This window comes from Meriones unguiculatus, chromosome 17, assembly GCF_030254825.1.
Source record: "Meriones unguiculatus strain TT.TT164.6M chromosome 17, Bangor_MerUng_6.1, whole genome shotgun sequence".
NCBI classification, from domain to species: Eukaryota; Metazoa; Chordata; class Mammalia; order Rodentia; family Muridae; genus Meriones; species Meriones unguiculatus.
In genome coordinates, this window is record NC_083364.1 from 19,575,948 (window position 1) to 19,600,511 (window position 24,564).

Below are 24,564 nucleotides of genomic sequence, written 5' to 3' on the forward strand. Positions count from 1 at the left end.
GACAGACAGAAGGCAGTGCATTGTGCTCCCTGCCACATCCAGATGTTCTAGAACCAGCTGCTTGTGCCCTGGCTCATCCCTGGAGAAGCGAGGGGTCGTGGGCATGCTGAGCAAGTAGGTGATGGGGAGAAAGGGAGGCAGGGCCACCAGCCCAAGCTGTCCAGCCACTGCAGCCCACGCCCCGCCTAGGAGCCTGCTTGCCGCAGAGGCTGGCTCTGTGAGGATGGGGCAGCGGCTGAGCCCTGACCGCACTTGCCGGAGTTCAGTTCCCAGCACCTACAGGGCAGCTCAGGTTTGCCCCTAAGTCCAGTCCAGGGGATCCCATGCCCTCTTCTGGTCTTTATGGGCACTGCACTCATATACATTAAGAAAAGAAAAGAAAAGAAAAAAAAAAGGAAGGAAAAGAAAAACTTGAAAAAAAAAAAAAAAAAAAAAAAAACCCAGCCTGTGGGTGGTGACCTCCACGTCACTGGAAATGCTGGATGTTCTGAAGAATATACGGGGTCTTGGTGATTGAGGGCCTAATATACAAAAAGAGAAAAGTGCAAACCACAAAGACTCGGGGCAATCTTAAACTTTTCCTGTATGTTATCAAAGTTTTTGAAAAAAACTTGCTAGGGGCCAGGAGGATGGCTCAGCGGGAAGGGGCTTTGTTACCAAGCCTGATGACCTGAGTTCTACTGCTAGAACCCACATGGTACTCGGAGACAGCTGACCCCCACAAGCTGTCCTCTGACCTTCACACACACACTAAATAAATGTAAGGACTAAACCCGGGGCCCCAGCTCCTGCAGCTGCACGAGCCCTGCCTGCCTGGTGTCCCCAAAACAAGCCCCGCACAGCCTCGGATCCAGGAGCTGCCCCAGTGACTTTCAGTGCCACACACCCTTGGTGACCCGAGGGATTTGGACTTGGGGAAGGTGCATCCGAGTGACAAACGGGCCTGCGGGGGAAGCTGGATGCACTAACTGGAGACCTCGCATCAGCAACCCAGTCGCCCTGGCTGCTCCACTCACACTCTGGGTTGCAAGGCCCTACTCGGCGCCTTGAGGTGAGCAAGGCCAAGGAGGAGGGGACAGAGAAGGATCCAGAGCTCTGCCCTGCTCAGTATGAGACGGCCTGAGGACTGGCACCCTGGCAATCTGCCTGGTGTTCTAGGCTTGTGACCACCTCGGGAGACAGGTGATCCCAGTTGGCGGCACACGTCACAGAGCAGGCCAGCTACGCACAGCTCCTCCCATTCCTTCTGGGAGCGTCCCCAGCAGCTGGTTCTTACCTTGCCCTGCCTGTCCGTCTGGAGCTCAGCCAGCTTCAGGGCGATCTTAGGATTCTTGCTGCCTGCGGTGGGGAAGGCCAGGTGAGTGCCAGGCTGCCAGAGGCCGCCCTGGCCAGGTGATCACCCTGGGTCGGGGTGGCAGGCCTCCTTCCCGACATGACACTAAGTCTCCAGGGCGGAAATGATCTCCCCAGGGCCTGGACCACATTCCTAACAGACAGAGAATGTGTTGCTTTGTGACCGGGGAGCACAGGTCAGGTATGACAGGAGCTGGAATGGGAACAGTACAACACAGAAGGGCGTGGCCCTGTCCTCGCCTTGTGCAGCCAAGGGGGTGGAGACAGGAACAAGACACATCACCACACGCAGCCAGGCCCAGCCCTTGGGAAGCAGTGGCCATAGGCTGGGACAGTCACCACACTTCTAAGAGGTGGGAATTGGCCGAGATGGTTTTCTTAGGGAGCTGGGGACAGATCCTGGGAGTTCTCTGGAAGATGGTTCAGGCCCAGCACAGGGCAACACGGGACACCTGTCTGAACCTCAGTTTCAGCTGTTAAGCACAGGGTAAATGTGGGTCATCCCGGAGATGTCCATGAGAAGCCTGGGTTCCACGCAGCACCCGGGAAGGGTCACTGTGTCTGCAGTGGCACTCCATTTTATTTATTTGGCTTTTACTGATAGGGTCACACGAAGCCCGGGCTGGCCTGGAACCTCTACCCTGAACTCCTGTTCCTCCTGTCTCCTGCTGTAATGACAGGCTTGCCCCAGCACACCCATCGTTTGGTGCCAGGGATGGAGCCCGAGGCTCTGTCTCCACTGAACCTCAGTCCAAAGCTAGTGACTCCCACAGAGGCAACAGGCCTGAGCTGAACCAGCCTGGGAGCGGCTGTGGGCTCAAGGCCTCCAACACCTCAAGACACCACAGAAACGGGCTCAGCCAGGAGAGCCACTTGTTTTCCACTATGCGGCCCAGAACTCTCGAGCTGCATGCCTCGGCCCCCTAAACTGCTGGGATGACAGGTGGCGCCGTCACACGGCAGCATCTCCCGTTAGGCTCCGGCTCATCTGTGGCGGTCCTGTGTGGAGGTGTGCGATAATGCACCACATGGCGGCTGGAAGGCACTGGTACGGTCACTTTCTGGACTACCTGGAGAATCTGGGGCCTCTGAGTTCTGCGACCATGAGGCCCAATGAAGACAGGGGACCCCAGAGGGCAGGACTGCGCCAGCTGGGGCACAGCAAGCAGCCCTGCTGCTGGTACCCACCTGTCCTGGGGTAGCGGTAGGAGTCTGTCTTCCTCTCCTCCAGCGCAGGGGAGGGCACATGAATGACCTCTACCTCAGACTCGTCCACTTCTTCGTACAGGATGCGCAGCGTCTTGAGGCCTTCGGAGCCTGGTGGGGCACAGGGGCAAGACTCAGGCACCCCTACAACACACTGGGCTCCGAGCCACACAGGAGGGGGCAGGAGCCAGCATGGGGCGGCTCAGAAGCCACCACTGGGCTGCAGGAGTCAGGCTAGCCCCTGAAACCATGTGCTCAAGCTCTAGCCTACAGCCCTGCCTTTGTGCGGTGCCTGCGACAGGAGGACTCATACGACCAGGACACAACATGGGACACTGGAGGACACGGGTGTGCCCCGAAGCCTTCGAAGAAGCCAGACCTGTCACATCACACCCCAGAACCGCAGAGTTCAGCCTCGCATCTCTACTGTCTATGCTACTTGGTCAGGGAGACTTTGTCATGACAGCTTGAACTCACGAAAATAACATCCATGTCTTGGAAGCACAAACCTCCACGATAAGGGGCTGGGGGCATGGCCCAGCACAGACCTAGAATGCCCCCAGTGAGGGACCGGGTTTGGGGTGGAGTTGCTGAGGTCGTAATCAATGCTGAAGCCTTGCCTGGAGGACCCAGGTGATGGAGTGGGGGCGTGGTCAGGGTGAAGCCCCGCCTATAATCTCCCAGGGAGGGGCTGGGGCGTGGTCAGGGGTGAAGCCCCGCCTAGAATCCCCAGTGAGGGGCTGGGGGCGTGGCTCTGCTCTCTACGGCTCACCCTGTGGTCTCTTGTCTCCAGCAATGTAGTGATTTATTTGAATGGCAGGCCCAGGTGAAACAAGGCCTTTGTCTTCTTCCCGTCCCGAGCCCAGCCGCTGACAAGAGGAGGTGTTTAATGGGTCCCTGGGTATTAGTCCCGGGACCACAAGAACTAATTCAGCGGAGGCGTTAGGCCCTGGGCTGGAGGGCGGTGCTGAGAAGCTGGCTCCCTACCTTCCCAAGACGCCGTGGGGCACCACCAGCACCCGGTGAAGCGGTCAAACTCCTCCTGGATGACGAAGGTGGCCACACCTGCAGACTTAGGATCGTCCAAGACACTGGCTGAACCTGGGGAGGGCACACTGTGAGAGACAGCCTCCGGCCTCCGGGAGTCAGGGACTTGGAGCCGAATGGCGCCCGTGGCCACAGCAGCCACCCCCAGAACGTGCTGATGAGCTGAGGCAGGCTGTTCGCGCCCAGGCCTCACCCTGGTGACAGAAGGTGAGCCGCCGCTCCTCCCCAGTCTCGATGTTTGCCACCCACAGGTCATTGTTGTTGATGAAGGAGAAGAAGGCAGGGTCTGCCGGGCAGATCTTGGGGTCCATGCGTGGCCCTGAACACTGGGTCTTGATCTCCAGGGGTTTCATGGGGGACACCTGGGGACAGACAGGGTGGGTCAGGGTGCTGGCCCCAACCCCCGCCCCAGGACACAGGCCGTGCCTCACCATGAAGCCATTCTTGCCGCCGTCCCTGCAGTGGAACAGGCTGTTGCTGGCCTGGAACAGGAAGAGGCCGCTCTCGCTGTGGAAGTCGTAAGAGGTGATTCCGAAGACGCCCAGGCGCTTGCGCTCCCGCAGGAGCTCCTCCTCTCGAGAGTAGACACCATGATGGGGTGTGGCCTGGGGACACAGAGCACCTTGCTGTTTCTCCATCCCCATCCCATGATGACATCTGACCCTTGCCCTGGCTGTTGCCCTCAGTGCTGATGTCCCAATGGGGACCTCCCACTCCTTCACAGCCCCTTGTGCTGAGAACATTCCATTGAAATCCACAGCTCTACAGAACACGCCTAGGTTCCTTTGAGCACCCTGCGATCCCGGGGGTGGGGGGGGCAAGCTATCTGGACAGTAGTGTAAGGACATGGAGTGAGTCTGTTTTGTTTGGGACAGGGTCTCCTGTGCCCCGGGCTAGCCTGGAATCTGCTACTTAGCAGAGGATAACCCTGAACTCCTGATGGTCCCGCCTCTGCCTCGGGTGCTGGACTGACAGGCATGCACCGTGCCCCACCATGCCTGGTTGGACGGGATGGTACGTAGGGCTTCGTGCAGTGACCCTAGAACTGGGCTGGGGTGCAGCTCAGACCTGGGGTGTGGTTGAGGCAAGTGTGAACCTCTGGGTTCCATTCCCCACACTGCCATATGCGGGAGGCAACCAAACTGGGAGTGACGGGTCAAGACTGGGGGGGCCCTGGGACAGGCCACTGTGGTGGAGGTACTGTTCCCCCGATGGATCCCAGGGCCTTTGCACATGCTGGGCAAGACTTGCCACTGAGCTGCAGCCTTGTGCAACGTTTACAGCCACGGGGTAGTCGTGCCAGGGTGAACCCTCCACTGGGCACCTCTGGGCAGCGATATTAATCATTAGCCAGGTCCGTGAATCAGCCCTCACCTGAAGGTGCAGGTGGGAGAAGTGGGTCTGATAAGGGCCCCAGTCAGAACCTGGTTCCAGGAAGCCAGGCGTGGCGTGGGTGGCTCACCTGGAAGTGGTCCAGCATCTGCTTCCAGGACAGCAGCAGCAGGGCCTCCTTGCGTACCTTCTTGGGGATCTCAGAGTAAAGGAGGGAGTTCTCACGGCTGCCATACGGCATTCCTAGGGAGGGGTCAGAGAGAGCTCAAGGTTAGGGGACTCCATCAGAGAGGGTAGCAGGCCCTGGCCCCTCCGTTTCTAGTCAGGGCCCACGTGTCCACCACATGTCCACCAGCATGTGCATGCAGAAGCCATCAGGTATCTATTCCTTCCTCCCTCCCTCGCTCACTCACTCCCTCTCTCTCTTCTCACCCTGCCTTGGACCTATAAGGATCTTCCTGTCTCTTTTTGCCAAGGGCTGGGATGACCACTGGGCCCGGCCTCTGCCTTTTTGAGTCAGGGTCTCCCACTGACTCTGTTAGTTGGCCAAGTGAGCCCCAGGTCTCCTGTCCCCCTTCCCTGGCACAGGCAACAGGGTGACAAGTGCAGTCAGCACACCTGGCTTTGACACAGGAGTTTTGGCTTCGAACGCGGGCCCTCACATTTGTGCGGCCAGCATTTTACCCACTGAGCTGTCACCCTGGCCCCACTGTCTCACTTCCCAGTAGGCTTTCTCACCCTCAGAATCAGGCCCCAGTGGCTGCAGCAGCCTCTGAGGTCAGAGAGGGCAGTGGGCAGGCTACAGGCAGGGGCCGCTCTGGAAGGTTTCTTTGTATGAGATCCTGGCAAACACTGAAGACTAAACTAGTCTCAGGTGAGAGTAAGGCTAAACCTTAGGAAGAGGCTGGAAGAGAGAGAGAGAGAGAGAGAGAGAGAGAGAGAGAGTGTCTGCATGTGTGTGTGTGTGTGTGTCTGCATGCTCCATCCCTCTAGCCTGGATTGGGAATGGCTCCAACCCTCCCTCCGCAGACCCCCACCCTAGGCTCCTGTGGGCATCACCTCTGAGGACAAATGGATTTGGGTCCTGACTGGAGGACACGGGTGGTGGCTGAGGGGACATGTGGGTCAGCTGGGAACAGGACACTGCTGAAGCTCCTCAAGCCCTCTGTAGCTGATCCCTACCAGGCTGTGAGCGCGCAGCCAGCCCCTCACCCTTCAGCCCAGTGGCTGACAGAACACATGCACCCCACCTCCAGGTCACTGCCCTTTCTTTTGCTTTTCTTGACAGTGCCCTGTAGCCCAGGCTGGTCTCTGACTTGCTAAGTGGCCAAGGATAACTCTGAGTTTATCCTGTTCTCCCAGACTTCCCAAGCGCTGGGATGACAGGTGCCGAGAGCATCCCCCACAGGTGGGGAAGCTGAGGTCACAGCCCTCGGCAAGCCCGTGGAACGCAGAAGCACTGTCATTACCAGGTAAGTGGTCAGGAAAGAACAACCAGCTCCAGCATGCCTCAATGTCTCCTCTTTGGCCTGGAAGGCTGGGGACCAGGGCTGGCACTCTTCTGAGTGCAGAGCTGTCCAGGAGCATACAGGACACTTGCAGCCCTGGAACAGGTGCCCCTTACAGTGCTTTGAGTCTGACCTCCATTCTGTGGCTGCTCGGACTGTGTGGTTTGGTTGTGGGCTTCTGAGACAGGGTCAGGGTGTATCCTGGAACCTGCTATGTAGCCCAGGCTGGCCTGGAACTCGCTATGTACACCAGGCTGGCTTTGAACTCACAGAGACCCGACTACCTCTCCTGAGTGTTGGGGCTAAAGGCGTGTGGCTCACCCATTTTAAGAGTGTGACACAGGGCCAGCAAGAGGGCCCAGTGGGTACTGGTACCTGCCACCGAGACTGATGACCTGAGTTTGAGCCCTGGGACCCACATGACATAACTAGAGTAACAAACTCCCAAAAAATTGTCCTCTGACCTCCATGCATGTGCCATGATATATGTACCTCCAACACACAAACAATGAAGGAAGAAATGAAGGAAGAAGGCACGCAGTTCCCTGGGTAGCTGGGGTAGCCGCTCCTCAGGGTGGCCTGTGCTCTGGGACACTGCCGTCCTCAGGCTTCTGAAGCAAGTCTAAGTGAAGTCTAGCCATCTCCCCTCTAAGCTGATCAGCAAGCAATTCCACCAATGGCGTGGGCCAGCCGGTTCCTGGATCAGCCTCCAATGCTGGCAGCAAAGCCCGAGGTGCTTGGCACTGAAGGCAAGGGTGGGGCTGGCTGCGAACACCCCTCGTTGCCTCCACTGCCCTACCTAGCTCAGGGCTCTGCCCTCTCACGCACGCTGCCCACTTCAACGGCTCACCCTGCCCAGCCCTGGCCTGGCAGATTCCCTGGGCTCACACCCACACTTCAGTCACCTGGAGTTTAGCCTGGGCCAGCCTAGCAGGTACCAACCTGGACAAGAGTGCTCAAGACAGGAGGCAGGAGTCTAGGTCTTCTGAGGCCCTGAGGCCTCCCTTCCCTGACAGAAGGTACTGCTGGCAACAGAATGGGCTGACAGCAAGGGCTGGAAATTCCTCTCAAGGTTCAGCCCACCCTCACAGGGACCCATGACTGACTCCCCACGCCTCACACAACCGGCCTGGGCCCATGAGGACACAGAGGTCTTCAGGAGTGGCAGGATCGGGCCACACTCTCAGGGAAACAGGGTGTCCTCAACCAGGACTCTGCCACCTAAGCCTTGTTGACACCTGGCCCAAGGACAAAGTCTCCAAGGGACCAGGAGGTGACCTGACGCCAGAACTGCCAGGGATCAGTTAATGAGACGATGGGGTTTGCTGGAGAGAACTGGCAATCACCACAGACTTCTAGCTCCTCTGCCTAGGGTCTGTCATCACTACACATTCATCTGGGGCCCTCCAGCCCGGAAAGACCCACAGCACCCTGCACTGAACCCCAAGAACAGTACATCCAAGCCCAGATGCAAGCAGAGGCCACAAGTGAATGACCAGGCTCGATGACCTAGGCCAATCCCTCTCTCTCTCAGAAACCCAGAGACCTCAAGAGGCCCCGCCCACTCAGGCCAGACACAGATAACTTGAGTAGTCATCCTAACTAAGCCAATCAGATTCCTTCTCCAGAAACCCTATAAGCTCAAAGCCACACCTACCCCAGCCCATACGGCCAAGCTTACAAGACACAGATTCCTCCTGGAAACATGGAGAAAGTGGGAGAGCTACAACCCCACTCCAAGCACATAGAAGCCAGGGTGAAGAGTCCATGGGTGTGACACTGAACCAATTCGATTCCTCCTCCCAGGAATCTGGAGCCAGAGGGTCAATTTCCCTGCTGGTGAGAAGACAGGAGACCTGAGGTGCTAGCATCGGCCCTGGCAGAGGCGGGCCCTGAGCCGAAGTCATAGTCTCGTGAGGCTCTGGGTTGCAGGCGCCTTATCCTGAGCTGGTGGCTTTATATCCTGGCTCCCTAACCATCCTCAGGTCACTAGTCTCAGGTCCACTTTGTGGCTGGGGTTCTGTCCTTTCCCATGGTCCCCAGAGAGAGACAGCTGTGTCCTGGAGCCTGAACTCAGAAGTCGCTGCATTTGTTGAGACTGGGTTCTGCAGCTGTGTGTGTGTGTGTGTGTGTGTGTGTGTGTGTATGTGAAGACTCTCAAGTTGGGGAGACAATCTGAAGCTATCAGATCCTCAGAATCCGGAGGCGAAGGGAGATCTCAGACAGGAGAAGAAGCCATGTATTCATGGAGGAAGAGGCAGGAGAGATGGGGCCACAAGTGGATGGATGGTGCACACTTCACAAGTTAGAAGAGGCAGGGAGGTCCTGCCCAGAGCTCTGGGAGGAGTGCAGCCTGAGGCTCACCGAAGCCAGCCAGGCAATATGGGCCAGCACTGAAAGGGAGGGGTCCAGGACCTGAGGCTGGAACGGCCTGCTGCCTGCTGCCTGCTGCCTGCTGCCTGCTGCCTGTCCTTTCCGCCTGGCCATGGTGAAGAGACTTAGAACACCCCTCCTTTCCTCTGTGGTCAAGTGACCATGCACCATGGCTGCTGTGCCTCACAGCTGTCACGCAGTTGCTCAGCAGCCTGGTGACACCAGCCAGCCTGTTCTCAATCACTCTGCATTTGCACTTCGGTGCTTTGCAGAAACCAGGTGACTTCCTCCTGGGACAGCTCTGAAGGGGAAACGTGGGGACGGTGGGGAGAGGACAGCACCCATCTTGGTTCCCGTCACCCGTGTACAGCCCAGGGTGGGCAGGTGACAATGTTCATTTATTTCTGCGTTCAAATGCTGAGGGCTCCGGCATGCACAGATCTCAGGGACCAAGGCAACAACAGCAGCAACAAAACCGGCTTGGACGGTGACCAGAGTCACGTCCTGAAAAGTGTTTCTCAACTGTAGGTGACACTAACTCCCACAAATGCTGGCCACCCACAAGTGACCCAGCCTGGTGTCCACAGTGCAAGGAGACCGTACCTCTAATTAATAGCAGGAGCCTCTCGCTGTTCGTAAGCAAACAAGCCTAGCCGATTTCAGGAGGGTTCTTTCTGCTAGCTCTGTGGCCCAGCACACACTTCCTGTCTGTCTGCAGAAGCAGTGGAAGCCTGAGGGGGTGCTCACACCAAGCTCTAGGAACACTGCCAACAGCTGCACAGAAAGCAGTCGCATCCAGGTCCTGTGGCAGGACGGTGACCCGTGGCAAGGCTACACATCAAGGGTGCCAATCTTTGTCACACTGCCACACAGTGAGTTCCTGCTGGAACACTACGTGGCCCTCCCACAGGGATGGGAGTCCCGTCCTGCTTCCCAGGGAAGCCCTGCCCAGCCAGGACCAGGGGCCTGGGAAGCGGCCCAGCTGGGGGCAGTCTCTAAGCTCTAAGCCACCTGGCAAGCCCTGAACTGTCACCTGCGTGGCTGACCTTGGAGGTGGACTAACGAATTGCCTGCCCCAGTCTGGCCGTTTCTGAAACCTTTTGGCCCCCGGGCCTGCCGGCATAGGGTAAGAGGGCGGGGCCGGCTTACCCAGGTAATAGAGTCTGTGAGAGTGGGGACCAGACTCATCAGGCTTCTGCACGAACTGGAAGTCGTGGGGGGCCTTGCTGATAATGAGCCCCGAGGACTTGCGGCTACCGTGGATGATGCTGCGCAGCCCGTCCCACGAGTGCTTCTGCACACAGAAGCGCGCCGCCGCCGGGTCATCCATGTTGCCTGCTGCCACCTGCTCAGCTGGGGAGGCCCCGCTGGACATCATCTGCGGCTCCTGTGCCGGCAGCGAGAAGCTGTGGAGGGAGACGGCGCAGAGCGTTAGCCTGTCTTCCTGACACGCTGCCGTCACCATGGGTGCTTGCAGATCAGTCATTCTGGTCAGCTACATTGTTACCCCAAGTATCTCTCAAGATTGCAACTTTTCCTCGCTACACTCCCGAGTCAAGGCTCTGCTTAAACTGGATCCCACGTGGATCCGTGCCACTCATGTGAAACCCTTCTTGGTCTTCCATCTTTTGGCTGGGTGCGCCTCAGGGCGGAGCCACCACCTAGAATTCCCCAGGGAGGGTTTGGGGGCGTGGCCAGGGTGGAGCCCCGCCTAGAATTCCCAGTGAGGGGCTGGGAGCGTGGTCAGGGGTGGAGCCCCGCCTAGAATTCCCAGTGAGGGGCTGGGAGCGTGGTCAGGGGTGGAGCCCCGCCTAGAATCCCCCAGTGATGGATGGGGGGCGTGATAAGGGGTAGAGCCCCGCCTAGAACCCCCAATGAGGGGCTAGGGGCGTGGTCAGGGGTGGAGCTCCCGCCTAGAATCCCCAGTGAGGGGCTGCGGGCGTCGTCAGGGTGGAGCCTCTGCCTAGAATGCCTCAGTGAGGCACTCAGGGATAGATGCTAGGCTATTAGGAACTCAGAGATGTAAGGAGCACATAAAAAGGGCTGGAGAGAGGGCTTAAGATGGTTAAGAACACTGCCTGCTCTTCCAGAGGACCAGGGTTCAATTCCCAGTACCCACATGGCAGCTCACAACTATCTGTAACTCCCATTCCAGAGGATCTGACACCCTCACACAGACATACAAGCAGTCAAATCACCCATGTACATAATTTTTAAAAAATGTTAAAAAAGAAGCCCACAACAAAAATCCACTGTTGTCTGGTGTTTGGGAATCTCCTTCTACCCCTTCCAGACTCGAGCACCTCTGCATAACTGTGCCTACAGAAACCAGCCCTCACTCAGATCCTCAAACACAATCCTTCTGCATCTGTCCCAGGGCACACATTAACCTTTCTGGGCTGGGCTTTTTCATCTTAGCTTGACTAACTTCTAAACCAATCTCAGGCAAGTATTAAATAGCTCCTAAGGAACCTTCTAGTGCCATCCATTCTGAGATGGTCTTTCCCTGTCCTCCCGACTGTCACTTTCCCTCCCTCACTGGCCCCACGGTTACTTGATGACTGCCTGACCCCCCACTTCTGCCCCGTTCATTTCTCGATCTCTTTGGCTGTGGAGCCCAGCCCCCGAGGGCATCATGACAATGAGCAAACACTGAGGCCTCCAGATGAAAAGCCAACCACACCACTGTGCACAGGGGACAACCACAGGGACCTTCGCACAGACATCGTCCCTGTAAGAGTGTCCTCCAGGCATGCCCACAGCTGGGAGTGGCCACCACCCAGCAGCTCTCTCCCCCTCACTGCCACTGTGCTCAGCTTGGTCTGAGCTGAGCTGGACCAACCAGGCAAATATTTGCTTTATAGAAATCTAAACACCCACCCAGCCAGTGACCCAGTTCTGGACGTGCCAGAGTGGCTGGGGAAAGCTCCAGGCTGATCCCTCTGTGGGCTCCACAGTACTGGGGAGTGAGGGCTGAAGGTGGCACCAGACAAGGGTGAGGACGGGGGGGGGGGGCGGTGAGGGAGCTCATGGCACAGTTGGTCGGAACTTCACAGCTGCCACCTGATTCCTCATCGGCAGGAGACCACAGTGGCTGGGCTGGCTACACCTTTAACCCCAGCAGAGGAAAACATCTCTCCCAGTTCCAGGTTAGCCTGGGCTGCACAGTCAGACCCCTCCTCACACAAGAGACCCACAGAGTCTGGCACGGTAGTGATGGCACACATGTGTGACTCCAGTGTCCTGGAAGCCAAAGCAGGGTGATGGCAAGTTCCAGCCAAGTCACAGGGTGACAGTCTCAAAACCAAACCCAGGAAAGAATGCGCAGGCGGCCCAGTGCACACTGGTATGTGTGACCTGATTTCCATCCAGAACCACTTCAAAATGCAAAGAGAGAAACGACTCCACAAAATGACCCCCAAGATCTACTCAGGACAAGCAAACCCACACAGGCACTCACAGACAATAATAAATTAAAGAAAGACATTTAAAAACATCAGAAATAAACCTCACACCGTCAAGTGATAGGAGAAAGGCCCCAGGCCTCTTGGAAAAGTGCAGGAAGGAAACAAAGATGTCATTGTGAGAGCTACGCTTGTCAACATCACTTCAGTCTGATTTATAAAAGTCCATTGTACAGATGGGGAAAGTGAGGCCAGGGGCAGAGCCAGGAGACAAGAGTTCCCGCTGCCAACTTACTCACTCTGTCCTACTGTGAGCAGCAGCAGCATGGGAAGCCCCTGAAAGGCGAGTGTGGCAGAAACCTGGGGCAGGGCAAAGAGGCGCCTCTTCAGCAGCAGGTTCACCCCACCTGGCTCAGTCCTTTCCCCCTCCCTCAGGGCACTGTCATGTCAGTTGCTCATGAGATGCTCTGAGCATTCCGATCAGAAACTACAGATATCTGTCTGCAGGGCCCCTGAGTCAAACACCCCATAGAAACCAAGGATTCCCAGAGCTACAATTCATCCTCAGGATAGTCAGAAGCCAAGGGCAGTGACAGACAGGGGCAGCCGGCAGCAAGCCCGGAAATCTGAGCCAAGGGAATGCCACTAACTGGCTTAAGTACCTCCAGACTGGGCCAGCCCAGGTCAAGCCTTGCTCACAGCACGAAACCTGTGGGTCCCCTGTGGGCACTGTTAGAACCCCATTACACCTGCACAGAAGAGGGCCGAGGAGGGCCTCTTGCCTTGAGTCACCGCAGAGGGCCCAAGACGCAAAGATCCGCTCCAGGAGACGCGAAATGAAAGGAGACAGAGACATCGGAGCTTTCGGATGTGTTCTAACATGAGCTCCAGCTGGGCTGAGGCCTGAGGCTATTGCCTAACTGTATTACTCGCCTCTCTGCTTTCCCGATGCAAAATGGGGACCCAGAGAGGGGTTGGGGATTAAACAGGTGAGGGCAAGGCCTCCACCTACACTGACCTGCCCTGCAGTTCCCACTCAAGAGTTTACACAGCTGGGATGAAGTCTATGCCAAGACACTTAACCTGGCCACCTACGGGTCCCTGCCTCCTTCCTACCACTCAGCAGCCTGAAAAGCCACCAGGGAACAAAGTTGAAAACTCTTGGGGCCATGACCAAGGCTGCTGGACTTCTCACAGCCTGTTGTTCCCCGAGGATAAGAAGCAACCTACTTTTACACACCTGAGTTACTGCCTTAGACCCCAGAGGGAGCCCATGGGAGGGGAGAAAGGCAGAGGCACTGAAGAAACGGAGGCTGGTGATGCCGGGGGATTCAGGTGGAAAGACGGCAGATTGGAAGGGGGTGGCTTGCAGAAGTCCCACGGTACAAGGTGAGAGAAGGGAGTCTAGAGACAGAGACAGTGTCCTGCTCGAGCTGTCCTGGCTGACACCCAGCACTTTGGAGATGAAGACTAGGCCTCACAGGGTGGACCATGAGACCCAGGGACCACAGCTGCCAGCATCACCGGACCCAGACCTGTATCTTGGGAGGACTCCCTCCTGCCACCTGATTAGAAAGTGGGGCCTAGGTTGGGCCCCTGGGTGGAGGAGTTTCGAGCCTCTGCAGGCCATGCTCGGCCACACAAAGTATGGGATTCACCTAGGTCCCTGCCGCACACTTGATATGTGCTGTGACCTGAGGCCACTTTTAAAATCACACTCATGGTAGAGACCAGAAAATGAATGCAGAAATGCTAGATGGCTTGTTCCATGTCATCCAAGAAGGAAGGCATATTTTGGGAAGCCTGCAGTTAACTACTCCACGAGCCAGGGTTCTCAGACTTGATGAGTCTGCCCCAGCAGACTTGTGTCCAGGTCTGAAGACACCTGTGACTGTCATGAGTTAAGATGACAGCTACTGTTAGCAAGAAGAGGGGAAGGAGGGAGGAGACAAGAAAGAGATAAAAGAGAAGGAAGACAGAGGAAGAGATGGAGAATATGTAAAATGAGGAGATGGAGGAGGACACTGAGGAGGAGAGGGAGGGAGAGAAGATGGAGGAGGAGATGGAGGAGGAGGGGGACAGAGGAGGAAATGGAAGAGATGAAGGAGGAGAGACGGAGAAGAGGGAGGAGGAGATAGAAGAAGAATGGCATAAGGAGACACTGTGCAGCACCCTGACAGCCTAGACTGATGCACAACACAGAGTGCCCTGATCCAGGCATCCCTGCTGCCTGCTCAGGTACCAGCGGAAGGAGAGCGGGTGCAGGGGGGTTCTGAGCTGACTCCGAGGGGGCCTCTCTCACCCTCTCCTTTGTCTTCTGGATCCAGGACAACCTGACCTTTAACCCTGACCCACTGACTGGCATTGGAGTCTGCTGGGGGGTCCAAGATGCCAGCAGTTCACCTCTGCCTTCAGACAGGTACTGGGTCCGGGCATGGTGGCACATGCCTTCAGACCCAGCACTTGGGAGGCAGAGGCAGGTAGATCCCTGTGAGTTCAAGGGTAGCCTGATCTACAAAGCAAGCTCCAGGACAGCCAGGGCTCTATACACAGAAAAGCCCTGTCTTAAAAGAAAGAAAAAAGATTGCATACAGGTACTGGGGATCAGGGGACACCCTGTGCCGAGAGTCTCACTGGGTCCCAGGCAACAGCAGCCTGCATCTTTGGTGGGGTGGATTTCTGAGGTCTAGAAGCCTCTGAGCACCCTCCTGTTTCTACGTTAACTCAGCACCCAAGGCTACCAACATCTGCACTTCAGACCTCCACCCCAAACCAAGAGCAAACACACCTTTTCCTGTCTGTCTCCACATCTTATGTGTATGGGGATAGGGGTGCGGGGAGCTGAGCTCAGCGAGCAGATGGGCTCTGTCGCTCCCTCTCCCCTAAGACAGGACTCCCCACTTGCAGTCCAGGGCACTGTGGAAACAGAATGTACGCCTCGATGCCTGTCTCCCATCAGCTGCTCCCCCTGCACAACAGCTGCCTGGGACATGCTAGAAAAACTTAGCTGGACAACAACATGGAGTCGAGGTGGGTAACTGTCAACTGGGGATCCCAGGAGATGTCTGGGGACATGTGTGGCTGTCCTGACCAGAACTTGGCTAGGAGTGAGTGGAGGCCTGGGACACTGTTCAGGACTTTGCAGGGCCCAGGATGCCACAGAGAACCCATCCCAGTGTCCTGGAGGGGTGATGTCATCTAAAGACACAACCCACTGTCCCCTCTGACTCACTGTCCCCAATCACCACCCAGCTGCCTTCTCAGCTACAAGAATCTGACGGCCTTCTAGCTGTTTCATGCCACCTGGACACAGAATGGAAGTGTGGGCAGTGTTCTGTGGGCAGTGCTGAAAAGCAGGGCTTCCCATGTCAGGGAGAAAGGTTCAAACCCCAGCTTAGCCACATGTGTGCTGTGTGACCCTCAAAAACCTGCAAACCTCTCTGTGCCTCAATTTCCCAAAGCTATAAACCGGAACTACAATACTTATGCCCGGGACTAGGTAAGGATTTAACAGGAGTACACACACACACAGCTTTTCATAATGGCAGCTCTCAGGTCAATAAGCCACTTCAAATCACACCCAACCGGTCTTTCTGAGGAAAAGGTGCCACAGAGATTGATGCCCACGTGCTGGGTACTGTGTCAGGCGAACTGGGGAGAGGTGGCCAAGCCTCCCCAAAGCCAGCTTACTAGCCACTCTTCCTTCGTCCCCCTGGAGCCCTTGGAGGGCAACTGGAGAGAGGAATGCTGCGAAGTGTCAGATGTGCAAAACCACGGCTTGAGGTCACTCACCCCAAAGCCACTTCCTATCGACCTGCGCATTCCAGAGCAAGCCCCAGCCCACCCCAGAGCCTGCCTTGCTGTTGATCCCAGCGTAACTGACCTTCTAAAGGGTCCGAGGAGCTTCCATGGCAGCTGCAGGCGGGGGGCACGGACCTTGACAGAACAAATGTGGCGTTAAGGTGGGCAGGTGAGAAGGGCTGGCCAGAATGGAGGGGTCAGTGAAGATGGGGTCTGGCAAGGATGGAGGGGTTGGCGAGGATGAGGGGCTGGCGAGGATGGCGCGGTTGGTGAGGGCTGGGGGCCGGTGAGGATGGTAAGGGTGGAGGGGCCGGTGATGTGCTTGGCTTCTCACTCACTTTCCATGCGGGCGGGAGTCTCCGCCTGTGCGGCCTAACCCTATCTACCTGGTTAGACTCTAACTGAGCCTCCCAGCCCCTCGGGGCTGCCAGCATGCCCTGGGTTGCACTTGGAAGAGATGCGTCCCTCAGTGCCCGGTCTCCCGGGGACCCAGCTGGGAACTGGCGACTGTGGTCCACACCTTCTGGGAACCAGTCCCAGTTCCTCGAAAGCAGGTTGGTGATTGCCCAGGGGTCTCCCAAGGGAGCCTGGGTGGGAGGCAGCAAGAGGGCCGCTGGGATGGAAGGGGAGGGGTATGGGCGGGCCTCAGGCCTAGACCCTGAGGGTGGGGCTGAAGATGCAGGGATTGAAGCCAGAAGCTGAGACTGGGCGCTCAAGCTAATCAGGGAAAGAAAGGGGTGAGACAGAGGAGATGACTTGAGTCTGAGAGGGTATCAAGCTCGGCATGGGACAATGTGGAAACTGAGGCAGAGGATAAGGGCAGAGGGATCAGGCTTCTGGAAAATCCAGCTGAGGGTTGGCTAGTCTTGGAGGAGTCAAGCTGGTAGGGTCATCTGGAGAGGTTCATGCAGGGGCCGTCAAGCTGTGGGGTGTCAGGTTTGAGAAGAGGTCAACCTAGACTATCAGGCCCTGACGGGACAAGTTGGGGAATCAAGTTTTGGAGCTCAAGCTGGAAGGGGAATCAGGTTTGGGGAATAAGGCTTGTAAGGAATCAGGCTTGCGAGGATCCTGCTTTGGGAGATCAAAATGGGAGAGGATGAGGCTTGAGGGGATCAGGATCCGGGGGATGAGGCCGGGAGGGTTTGGCAGAGACGAGGCTGGCGGAGGCTGGCGGAGGCTGCGCGGACGCCGGGCTGAGCCGCGCTCTGCGATGAAGCTGGCGGCTGCGTCTCCGCAGCGGTGCGGCAGCAGCTCCTGGGCGCGGCCCGGAACGGGCGAAGCGCGGCGACCGGGGCGGCGGGGACGACGAGGACAGGGCGCGCGGCGCCGAGGCGGGCGGACGGCGCCGGCCGGGGCGGGAGGCGGCGAGCCGGGGCAGGACGCTGCTCACCGGGGCGCGGCGCGGAGGACGAGCTGGGCAGGGCGTCCCCGGGGCCGGCGGCGCCTCACGCGCGATGCTCCATGCCCCGGACGAGGGCCCGGAAGTGGCGGGCGCGGGGGACAGTGAAGGCGGCGGACACCGGGGACCCGCCGGCTGCGCCTCCTTTGACCCGGAAGTTGAGCCGCAGAAGCAGCGGCTTCTGATTGGGTAACGTCAGGGCAGAACCAACATCTACGAAGCTCTAGGGGGACAACGTGCGGGAGTGTCACACGGCAGAGGGCAAAACTGATGGCCCCGCGCTGTCCGGGAGAGGGTTGCGGGATGGCCACCCCTGCGCCGGTTCCTGTCGATCTACCTGACCCTGAGGTGACCTATCAGATAGAGAGGAGCAAGAGCCGAAGCCTGAAGTAGTGGTGGCACAGTGGTTAGCATGGCTGTCCTCCGAGCAGTTGGCTGTAGTTCGGTACCTAGCTTGAGCAAGCCTAACGCGGTTACATTTTTCTTTCCTTGAAAATCAACTTTCAGAATTTAGCCGTGATTGCTCATGCCAGCCCTCAGGAAGCTAAGGCAGGAGGACTGCCAGGAGTTCCAAACTAGACTGGGCCGCGAACTGAGATCCTACTTCAAAAACAAAAACCTTAAAATAAAAATCAGTAAAACACAGAAAAGAGAGAGAAGACGAAAATAGGGAGCCAGGATTGGTGATTGTGGGAAAGTGAGTTCATTTTGATTGAATGACCAAGCTGATGAAGGAGACGGGCTGCGTCTGTTCAGTTCCCGGGCCTCACATGGTGGGAAGAGAGAATCGGTTGTTCTCTTTCCTCCATGGTGAATGCTATGGAACGGCTACAAAATAATTCAAAATTCAAGGGCCACAAGATTAAAAAAAAAAAAAAAGTAATCAACATAACCTCTATTTTAAAGCAGTATTTTAAAATTAGTCGACCTGACTGCAAAAACAGTCCAAAGGAACATACCAGATAAAACACCGAGGCAGGCTTGGGACAAGTCTCACAGAAACGTTTATACAGAAACGTTTATAGTCTGAGGCAGTGGCTACCAGTTTATGTGGAGCCCAAGGCCTCCTGGGGTAAGGGCGGGGGCAGTGGCCCGGAGCTACCTTGTGTTTTTATTTCTATCTACTTCCCGTTGCTTTTGAGACAGCCTCTGACGATGCACCCCTAGCCAGCCTGGAGCTCTCCACGCACATAAGGCTGGCTTTGAACTCGCGGATCTGCCTGCCTCTGCCTAGATCCCGTCACAGCCCATTTTACTTTTACTTATCTATTTTTTTTTAATTTATTACAATTTATTCACTCCGTTTTGCTTTTTATCTCTGTGTGTGTTTGAGTGAGTCTGAGCCACGCAAGTGTGGCCGAGGAGGGTGATGGGTTCCCCGGATCTGGAGTTACGGCCATGTGGGTGCTGGGAACTGAACTCCCCCCTCACTGCACTACCTCTCCCCAACGCCTGAAGAGCTTTAGTAAATAAAGGCACATTCCGCAGAGGTTGATATAACCGGGTCCCTGGGGAAGGGCAGCCTTTGTTGGTGTCATCTGGTGAGCATGCCCCATTGTCTTTGGCTGTTCCTGCGCTGCTGAAACTCAGCTTCCTGGCTAGTTAACTATTTGACCGGACATCCTGAGGGCTACATTTTGAACGCGATGTTGCAACCCTGTTCCCTTTCCAAGAACCCTCCCTGGAGACACCAATTGTTACAAAATTACAGGACGTGGCTCAGGGCCTGGCTGCTGGCTCCCTCTCCTCTTCCCCTGAGCCACCTGCGTCTATCTCAGAGCTGGGTTCTCTTCCCTTTCACACACGCCTTTCTTCGGAATCTCATCTTCATTTTGGGGAAGGGTCTCACGTAGTCCAGGCTAGCTCAGAGCTCACCAGGCAGCCAAGGTGAGGAGCTGGCGACTAAGGCCAAGGCCCAGCCTCAGCTTGAACATCAAGATGAACTTGTGTGTTGAAGAATGGGGGTCTCTGAGGTCTGGGTCAGCTCCAGCATGCAGAGGTGGAGCTAGGAGAATCAGAAATTGACCCTAGACATAGGCATGTACTGAAGACGGAGGGGTAGTTTGTGTCTCTAGCTCTGGAGCTTGAGGAGGGTAAAAATTTGACTCAGAGCACATGAACTACATCCGTTTTCCAGCTGCAACACTGAGGCCTAGAAGTCTTTGAGCTCCCTGGACCCGGGCCCAAGAAGGGAGTGGCAGGCAGGCGTGGGGCTTGGTGAAAAGAGCCAAGCAGAGGGAGGGATGGGAAGGAGTGGGTAAGGACAATGGGTGTAGATGTTTGGGACCGGGAACTAGAAGGATGCCAGCTGGGTCTTGGATCCACTTGGGAAGCCTCAAATTCAGAAAGCGGGTTGTTTAGAAAGAGGGCGACCCCTAGAACCTAGGAGCACATGCGCCCTGTGGGAGAACGCACAGTGGGACGCCCAGGAACTCACTCAGCCCCTCACTCGGCCCCTCAGCCCCTCACTCAGCCCTCACTCAGCCCCCACTCAGCCCCTCCCTGGTTTCGGTCCAGGTGGGTGGGGTGAGGGGTGGGCCAGACCTATGGAGAGCCCTGCCCCGTTCCCACCCCCCCAACCCCCCCCCCCCGTCTGAGAGGCTCCGCCGGAGGGGGAACCAGGAGACAAGGGAAGGTTCCAGAGCTCAGCCTCCTTCAAAGATGCTCAGCAGTGACTTAACTCTTGCCCTGGCCGAAGCCAATGGGCTTTGCCGGAACGTTCTGGAGCCGGGCCCACGCAGCACTGCGCACGTCCTGAGCCCGGGTCCACGGTCCCTGCGGTGCTGGTGGGTGTTCGGCCCGCTCGGCAGACTGGACCTCTCAAGGTCTTCTGTGGCCTGATCAGGAACCCAGCGGTGCTGACGCCTGAGTCTGCGCCTGGAGGGAGTGGGGGCTCTCTTTTGTTAATTTTAAATATATATATATATATATATATATTTTAATCATTGGGAGGCATGTGCATCATTATATGTGAGGAGGTCCGAGGATAACCCGAATGAGTCCTTTCTCGCCTTCCTCCAGGGGGGGTCCAGTAATCGAACTCAGGTAGTCAGGCCTGAAAGCCCCAGGCCTGCCTACTTTTCTTTCCTTTTTTTTTTTTCTTTAAAGATAGGGTCTTAGCCAGGCGCATGCCTGTAATCCCAGCACCCAGGGAGGCAGAAGCAGGCAGATGACTGTGAGTTCGAGGCCAACCTGGTATACAAAGAGTCCAAGCCATCAAGGCTACACAGAGAAACCCTGTCTGGAAAACAAACAAAACAAAACAAAAGGCAGGGTCTTGATGTATAAAACGTAAGCAGGGTTAAGCTCATGATCTGCCTCAGCCTCCTGAGTGTCACTTAGGATGTGTGCAAACCACCACAGCAGACTGACTTACGTTGTAAGCCCCCAAATGCTAAACCACTGTCCACTCCCCACCCCACCTTCCACCGAAAAACTGAAGTTAAGCCCTCCCTAAATCCTCTATTGTTTTATCCCTCAAGTCCCTGGTGTCTGTGTGGTCTCAGTCCTGGTATTGTGTAATCTATAAATTCAGTAGAGGAACTCTACCCTTGCCCATCTGAGTTCGAAGCCTGGCTGTCTTGAGGCAGAAGCAAGCGGATCTCTGTGAGTTCGAAGTCAACCTGGTCTACATTGGCCTGCCATCACTACACAGTGAGAACCCTGTCTCAAACAAAACAAAAAAACCAAGTCCCAGAAAGACACAGGGAGCCAGAGCCCTGTGTTATGGGAAGAGGGTGGGGCCTCTGGGCTGCCAAAAGCTCTTCTGTGTGGAACACAGGATGGGTCCTCTTGGCGCCTCCTCCAGCATGATACATCTGGAAACAAGAAAAACCAATGCCCCGGATATGTGAAGTGGAAAGACCCAGCTTGTTTTGGGGCCACACCTCTGGGAAGGACGCTGGAGGCTAGGCTTTTGCTCTCAATGGCAGGTTCATCCATCCTGCAGCTGAGGCAGGGGAGTTCCTGCTGTTAGAACCTTCTTTGGAATTCCAGTGTAGGCTGAAGACCAGCAACTCTCTAGGACTCCACATAGGGACCACTGAGACATTGGACCTGGAGGACTGAGCACCTACTGGGTTTTCGGCCCCTCCAGTGTGAGACAGCCATTGTTGGAACACCCGACCATGGCCTGTGAGCACTCTAACCCCCTTCCAACTGTAGTCCCAATGGTCCCATCGGCCACAATGGCATGTCCAGCAAGGACTTACCTCCAGAAAGTTCCTAGTGCTATGTGGGAGATGCAGCCTTTGCTTCAAGCAGAATCCTTGAAACAAATAAGAATCTGGTCACCTTGTGGCTAATCCACACATGTCTGCTGTGAGGGCCTTTTTGTTTATTTGGTTGGTTTGGGTTCTTGTTTTGTAAACTTGACACACGCACACAAGGGTCACATGGGAAGAAGGAACTTCAATTGACAAAACACCCCCATCAGATTAATGACTGATGGGGGAAAGCAGCCCAAAGTAGGCAGAGCCATGCCTGGGCTGGTGGTCCTGGGTTTTAAAAGAAAGCAAACTGAGCAAGCCACAGGAAGCAAGCCAGTAAGCAGCACCCCCCATGGCCTGTGCATCCTTCCTCCCTGCTTCCTCCCTGACTTCCCTCAGCGATGGGGTGTGGCTGGAGAGCTGTGAAGTAAGATGAACCTTTCCTGCCCAAGCTGCTTTTGGCCAGTATCACAGCAACATAGCACCAATTAGGACAGCAGCTGTTTTCTCTGCATCCCATTGCTCAGAGGGCTGAGGCAGGAGGATAGCTGTGAGCGATAGGCCAGCCTGGGCCACAAATAACAACAAAATACCAACTCTCCCAAGAAATCTGTGGTCCATGTGGCCATGCAAGGTCCTCTTTCCCTGTCCACAGACTCAGGGCATGAGTGGAGGCCAGAGCCTCGACTCTTCCCTTTTTCTCTGGCCCCTCCCCCTGCACCCTCCTCTCTCAACACAGACTCCTCCCATCCTCACTGAAACAGGGTGGGGCCAAGGTCCATGGGGGTGGGGGGGGCAGTAAAAAATGGCCAGATGGACAGGAGAGGCAGAGGAAGCAGATGAAAGCAGAGACTCCAGTGGTCACCCAACCCAAGCAAAGAGAGAGAAGGGAGAAAGGAGGCAGGAGGATCTCTATGAGTTCCAAAACAGCCTGGGCTCCAAAGTGACACTCCACATCAACACAGATAGACAGATAGATAGATAGACAGACAAGATGGAAAGCAATGTGGGCAAACGCTGAATTTGACCTCTGATCCACACACATACACAAGTAATAAAGAGTAAATCAAGCTGGGTGGTGGTGGCGCTCATCTTTAATCTAGCACGCAGGAGGCTCTCAGGAGGATCTCTGAGTTCAAGGCTGGCCTGATCTACAGAGGGAGTTTCAGGGCAGCCAGGACATGACACAGAGAAACCTTGTCTGGAGAAAAAAAATTAAGATAAAAGAAAAACTAAAAGGAGAGACATGGATAATAGTGCAGCATGGATGGCCTGGGGCTGTTGGGGAGAGAGAAGGGGCTGGGGAGACTGGCTAGGCCAAGAGTTGCTAAGGACACAGAAAACGACTCACTGTGACAGCTCTGAGCAGCTGAGGAGGAGCCCCTGGGGACAAGGCTGTGGTAGGGAGCCTCCAGTAATCCGACACACCTGAGAGGGGGCAGAGGGGTGAACCACTAAGGCTGGAGCTCACTCTCGGGACTAGGAGAAGGCCCCTGTAAGCTGTCCTCTGACTTCCATGTGTGCACTGTTTTACAACAGGGAACAGCAGGGGAGGGGGAGGCGGAGGGACCATCGACCCGGGAGAATCCGCTGATAGGGAGGAGGTTTGGCTGCTGCCCTCACCCAACAAACACAAAGCCCCGGGTTCCACCCTCAGCACCCCGGAAATTGGATGTGGGGTGCACACCTGTCAGTCCAGCTCTCAAGAGACAGAGGAGGACAGAAGAGGAAGGTCATCCTTGGCTACATAGTGAACTGGAGGCCAGCTTGGGCCACATGGCATCCTTTATCTCTCTCTGTTCCTATCCTCCATCTCCCTCTGTCTCCAGCTGTCTTTTGTCACCTCTTGCCTTCTCTCTTCCTGCTTCTTCATCTATCTCTGTTTCTCTCATCTGTCTTTCTGTCTTTCTACCTCCACCTCTCTCACCTATCCACCTACCCCCACCTTTCTGTCTCTAATCTCTCAGCCTCCATATCCAGCCTCGCCTCCGCACGCGCGCGCACGCGCGCGCGCGCACACACACACACACACACACCCGTGTTGCCTGGCACCCTCCTGGCCTCCATATGTCTGCCCTTCTGTTTCTCCTTATTCTCACTCCCTGAAGCCCGAGTCCACAGAGCCCCACTCACAGCGGTGGTGGGTGTTCAGACAACCAGACACTGGGGGACTAGAGGCCCCCGTCTGCCTTGCCCTGCACCAGCCCTGCCACTGCCACTGGCCCTGATCAACCCTCCTGGCCTCTACCCACGAGGCTGCCTTCAGTGTCAACAGACAGTCCCCGGCCTGATGGTGTCCCTGCACCTGTCCAGCTGGGTCTCCCTGTCCTGTTCAGCCCCCTATCCCCACTTCTGTCTCTGCTGCCTAAATAAGACCTCCATCCCCACCTGAAGGGCTAGGGACACAGTCATAACAGTTCATAACAGTCTTTTTTTTTTTTTTAATAAAAAAACTTACTTTTGTTTTATTTCATGTGTGTATGTATGGGTACGTGAGCTCTCGGGGGGGTCAGAGAGTGGGAGTATGTTCCCTCTGGGCACTATGTGGGGCCAGGACATTGAACCCCGGTCAGGTCATCAGACTCAGGGGCAAGTGCTTTCCCTGCTGAGCCATCTTGCTGGCCTCTTGGAGATGGACCCCAACACAGCACCAGGGCAGGCTGGGTGACTGGCGCATCTGTTGACGATGTGGGAGCCTCCTGATCCCATGGCCCCACTGCGTCAAGACCAAGTCTGTCCCCCATCACGCTTTGAGGGGGTCTCACGCCCACAGGTGCACCCAAAGATCACCTCCTTCCGTCAGAGACAGTTGTGCACACACACCGCCCACTGGCCCCAGGCTGGAAAACTCCACACAGAACATCCTTGTCACCACGCTGGTCACCATGGTTACCAAAAGATGCTGTCTCTGTTTGCAAGGCACTCTCCCTTCC

The 24,564-nt window shown here is 56.2% G+C and overlaps 1 protein-coding gene across 4 annotated transcripts in view; it reads right to left on the reverse strand.

The window, feature by feature from the left end:
- The window catches only part of Dpp9 (dipeptidyl peptidase 9), a 33,144-nt gene extending 15,584 nt beyond the window's left edge, over nucleotides 1-17,560 (reverse strand). Inside the window, exons 1-9 of one of the 4 annotated variants that reach the window (XR_009587192.1) lie at nucleotides 16,363-17,359; nucleotides 16,107-16,159; nucleotides 9,969-10,225; nucleotides 5,069-5,181; nucleotides 4,038-4,211; nucleotides 3,800-3,968; nucleotides 3,547-3,660; nucleotides 2,542-2,670; nucleotides 1,277-1,338 (exon numbers count right to left, since the gene is read on the reverse strand). Coding sequence is in view for 3 of the 4 variants with exons in the window: in XM_021632924.2 (XP_021488599.1) it covers nucleotides 1,277-1,338; nucleotides 2,542-2,670; nucleotides 3,547-3,660; nucleotides 3,800-3,968; nucleotides 4,038-4,211; nucleotides 5,069-5,181; nucleotides 9,969-10,225; nucleotides 16,107-16,159; nucleotides 16,363-16,458 (1,167 nt within the window). In the remaining variant the exon portion in view is untranslated. Of the gene's footprint in view, nucleotides 1-1,276; nucleotides 1,339-2,541; nucleotides 2,671-3,546; nucleotides 3,661-3,799; nucleotides 3,969-4,037; nucleotides 4,212-5,068; nucleotides 5,182-9,968; nucleotides 10,226-16,106; nucleotides 16,160-16,362; nucleotides 17,375-17,414 lie in introns of those variants that run through there. The other 3 variants (XM_021632922.2, XM_021632924.2, XM_060371278.1) reach the window with 3 other exon arrangements.
- Between the last annotated feature and the right edge of the window lie 7,004 nt (nucleotides 17,561-24,564).